We start from the raw sequence: 3,874 nt of genomic DNA, 5'->3' as shown, positions 1-3,874 counted from the left end.
ACCGGCGGTATTGCACGCCGTGTCGTCAACGAAGGGACCGTAGTACATGTCGTCCGCAGTCACAACGACGTTGTCGTAGAAGAAGTCGGCAGCCAGTTCGGCACTCACATTCTCCATCTGTGAGCGGACAGTCAGCACGAGCCGCGCGGAGGCGAAGCCCAAGAGCGACAGCGGCGTCCGTTGGGACGCGTCCGGCACGGCGGCGACGAACTGCGCGGCAGTCCCCGACGCCGAGCCGTCGCCGGCCCAGTGCGGCAGACTCGTCGCGAACACAAGGCGGTCGGCGACCGTGCCCTTGCGGAAGGGGGAACTGAAGGCAGCAACGAATTCGGCGTACAGCAGTGCCAGCTCGGAGAACGGGACGAACACACGCACATCGTCGAACGCCTCCAGGTGCCCCGCAATCACTCGGGCATCGCCAGCCTCGAGGCCCACCACGAACACCACACCCTCGCGCGGTAACAGGCAACGCAGGGTGTCACCACGAGGAAGCAACAAGGTGGCACGCAGCGACCCACCGAATGTCACCAGCGTCCTCCGCAGCAAATCCGCCACCGCAGCAGCCTCCGCACCGCGGATCACGGCACGTGCGGAGGCGCCGCTCGTGTTGCTGAGGTAATGCGCCAGTGCAAAGAGCTGCTGCTCCAGCGTCGGCGACAGGTGGATCACGTGCCGCTGGAACCTGTTCAGCCGCGGCTCAAGGTGCAATGGATCAATGAAGGCCAAATTCCCCACCTCCTGCATCGCCTCCGTCACAACTCCGCTGACAGCGTGAACGCGTCTCGCCTCCATCTCTGAGAGCAGCGCAGCTTTAGCGCCGGCGAGAGTGGAACTTATCGCGTGCAGCGTGACCGCACCGGAGTCAAAAATGGCATTGCCACTTATGGCCGCTTTAGCACCCAGCGAAATGGCACTAAAGGCGTCTGCCGCATTGCTGTTGTCCTCCATGAGGACGGTGACGCCATTCAAAGGGGCAAACAATGCGTCTTCCGAGGCAAAGCACTCCCAACCTCTGAACGTTAGCGTTCCCTCCTCCACCGGCTCAGCGCGGTAGTCCTGCACGAACCGCTTCATGTACAACGTCCGGCCGCCCTGGTTGCATTGACACATGGCGCCCTGTGACGCAGCCGCCCCTTGACACGTGCCGCCGTAGTCGCCAATCACGAGGTCGTCGATCACATACCGGCGTTGTTTGAAGAGAGATGCAGAGAACGCATCACGGTCCTTGACCCATTCGCGGTTGTTGAGCGCCCGCGAGAGTACCTCGCCGGCAATCCACCCAGCCACCATCAGCTCGCCCTCGTTGTCGTTGTTGGGGAAATCCTTTCCCACGTCAAGGTTGGGCGGCGCACCACTTGCCAGGTAATCCTTCATCTCCTCCTGGAAACGCTTGATTCCCTCGTACTGCGTGTCCCTCGCCAACGGGTTAGTTCCCGTCGTGACCAGGAGCCCGGGCACAAACTGAGCACCGCCACTCACGGCCTGAGCCCAGACGTCCAACATCATGTCCTGCACTGATGAGGGAGCAAGCAGCCACGCACCGGCGGTGCGCTTATCCACCAGCATGTTCATAACGAACTTCGCGGTGTCCTGTATCGGCGAGCCAAACACAATCACAGCCTGCGGTCGGGTATCGGCGAACCTCTCCCACGCAGCATTGAACACCCCGGCGTCGGCCGCACCCGTGAGGGAGCTCTTCACGGTGAACACGCCGCTCAGCTCGTAGCCCATTCTCGACATCACACGTTGCGTCTGCTCATACTCGCTGTCCCCAAAGGAGACGTCCTGCAGGTACATGAATCCTAGCCGGTGCACGCGCAGGTTGCACACGGCGTAGTGGATGAGCGTCAGCAGCTCGGCCGAGGGTTCAGCGCGCACAAAGTACAAGGCGGGGTTCCACCCACGCACCAGGCCCGAGCCAGTGAACGGGGCAAAAGAGACCATATTGTGCTTCGCAACAACGGGCAAGGAGTGCTTCAAGGCGGTATCACCAATGGTGACTGCCACAAGAAGAATATCGCTGGCCGCAGTCAAGGCGTCTTCAATGGCGTCACCAGCCGTCACCATCGTGGCCGTTTTTGTGATGAGCTGCACACTTACACCATCTGCGACAACGTAATTGCGCGACGACAGCGACGCGTTAAACCCGGCTTGAAGTGAATGAGTAAAATATGCGGGCAATGGGAGATCCGTCAGCTCAAGTACCAGCACCTTTACATTGAGTTGTGGGGTGGTTGTTTGACCCACTGTGCTTTGCGGGGCGAAGAGAAGCAGCAGCAGCAGCAGGCCAAGAAGACCAAGCGTCACCACATAGAGCCGCAAGCCAAGCCTCGCAGCTCCGCCACACCGCCCCTTCACGCCCGCGTTTGCACGAGCATGCCGTCCTCGCCGCTCCCCTGCCACTGATCCCACCGTCATACCTCCTGCCTTTGAAGTGTCTTGTTTCCTCCCACAACGGTGAGAGGGAGGGGAAGGGGAGAGAAAAAATGGAATGCCAACGAGAGCAGGGAACACAACAGCACCGACTCCCCATCCCAGGAAGACGAGACACAATTCGCTCCCGTCAGCACAGCTGGGGCTCGTTGCGCCTGCAGCCGTCACTGTTGGAACAGGCAACAACAAACACAGCCCTCCACCCACTGGGAATTAACCACCGTGAACGCCCAGGCGTCGCTTCCCGCGCGAGGAGCTGAAGGCTGACGAGGCTGAATGAATTCCACGAGGCCACGTCCACAGCCAAGGAAATACCACAGCCGAGCCCGTGAAACCCCAAGGGACGCCCAGAGTCGCGAGTCGCTTCATATCGTCGCCAGGTGAAAGTGCACGGGGCCTCCCGCGACACGCGCCGCCGTCGCGCCTCCCCGCCACCCGCAACAAAACGCCGCGCGACCAGGTCCACATGCAACAGTCACCTCACGGGCCCCCGAGGGCAACCGGCAGCACGCTTTCACAGTGAACGAGCAGCCGCAAGCCGCATGTGCCGGCAGCATACCCGCCACCCGCATGCACCTGACGGCCAGCGCGGGGCGCCCCCTCCCTCCCCCTCTATGCCCGGCGGCGCCACATTGCGCATGCGAACATGGCTGCTTTGCCGAACGAGGCAGGCGTCCGAGCCCAGGGACAGACAAGGTGTATTCGGCTCGCGCATCGACCCTGCGCGGCCAACCCACACCACGAGCCACCGCCTGCTCCAATAGCCCCCCCCCCCTCCCCGCTAGTGGATGGCTGCCTCCACCCCTGGCGGAACGCCCGTCCCACTCGTGCCGCACACGCGCGCGGGCGCGTCGACGACTGGGGGCTCCACCCGCCCCATGCCGTGGCAGCCGCCCCGTCGGAGACCCGCGCCGCAGCGGCTCCCAATGCCGCCACACAATCTCGCTCAAGTGCCTTCCACCATGTGCGGCGAAAAACAAACTGCGTGGGCCGGGCGGAGGCGCAGCGCACAATCGGGAGGAAAATGCAAAAGCGCACTCAGGCTGCAGCGCCGCGAGGACACGGGGGTCGGCCATTCGGTCCAACACGGAGGCATCGCCGCAGAGCATTGCCATGGGACGCGCCAAATACACGTAACCTCCGCGTGTGCCATACGCGCCACCGCCTCAAATGCCCGCGGACCCGCATCCGCACCGCCTGGGCCGTTGGTCCGGTTGCCTCCGTGCAGCAGGAGGCCGACACGCCTCGTCGAACATGAACCACTACACCAAGCAGCAAGGCAGCCGCAGTAGGGGCCAAGGCCACGCGCACAAACGCACGGACGCCATGAGGGCCAGCCCCATCAAAAAAAGACGGCGAAAACCGACTACCCGCACCCCGCACCCACTACCAAAACAGACCAGGACAGTTATGGGGGGAACACGTGTCAGAGCACATCGTT

At 62.8% G+C, this 3,874-nt stretch overlaps 3 protein-coding genes across 3 annotated transcripts in view; 1 reads left to right on the top strand and 2 right to left on the bottom strand.

Annotated features, from left to right (window-relative positions):
• The window catches only part of Tco025E_08461 (adenylate cyclase), a gene marked incomplete at both ends in the record, with an annotated part of 2,544 nt that extends 126 nt beyond the window's left edge, over nt 1-2,418 (bottom strand). The window contains one exon of the mRNA XM_029375310.1: nt 1-2,418. This exon is cut by the window's left edge and continues 126 nt beyond it. Within this exon, the coding sequence (XP_029224591.1) occupies nt 1-2,418 (2,418 nt within the window).
• Nucleotides 2,419-2,798: 380 nt separating this feature from the next.
• Tco025E_08460 (uncharacterized protein) lies at nt 2,799-3,548 on the bottom strand (the record flags this gene model as incomplete). The annotated part of the gene is made up of 1 exon (XM_029375309.1): nt 2,799-3,548. One exon carries the CDS (start codon nt 3,546-3,548, stop codon nt 2,799-2,801), a length of 750 nt encoding a protein of 249 aa, XP_029224590.1.
• A 55-nt stretch (nt 3,549-3,603) lies between these two features.
• The window catches only part of Tco025E_08459 (uncharacterized protein), a gene marked incomplete at both ends in the record, with an annotated part of 474 nt that continues 203 nt past the window's right edge, over nt 3,604-3,874 (top strand). Inside the window, one exon of the mRNA XM_029375308.1 lies at nt 3,604-3,874. This exon is cut by the window's right edge and continues 203 nt beyond it. Within this exon, the coding sequence (XP_029224589.1) occupies nt 3,604-3,874 (271 nt within the window).

This window comes from Trypanosoma conorhini (genome assembly GCF_003719485.1).
Source record: "Trypanosoma conorhini strain 025E chromosome Unknown Tco_14.4_contig_00787, whole genome shotgun sequence".
NCBI lineage: Eukaryota > Euglenozoa > Kinetoplastea > Trypanosomatida > Trypanosomatidae > Trypanosoma > Trypanosoma conorhini.
This window is presented reverse-complemented; position numbering and strand designations above follow the sequence as displayed.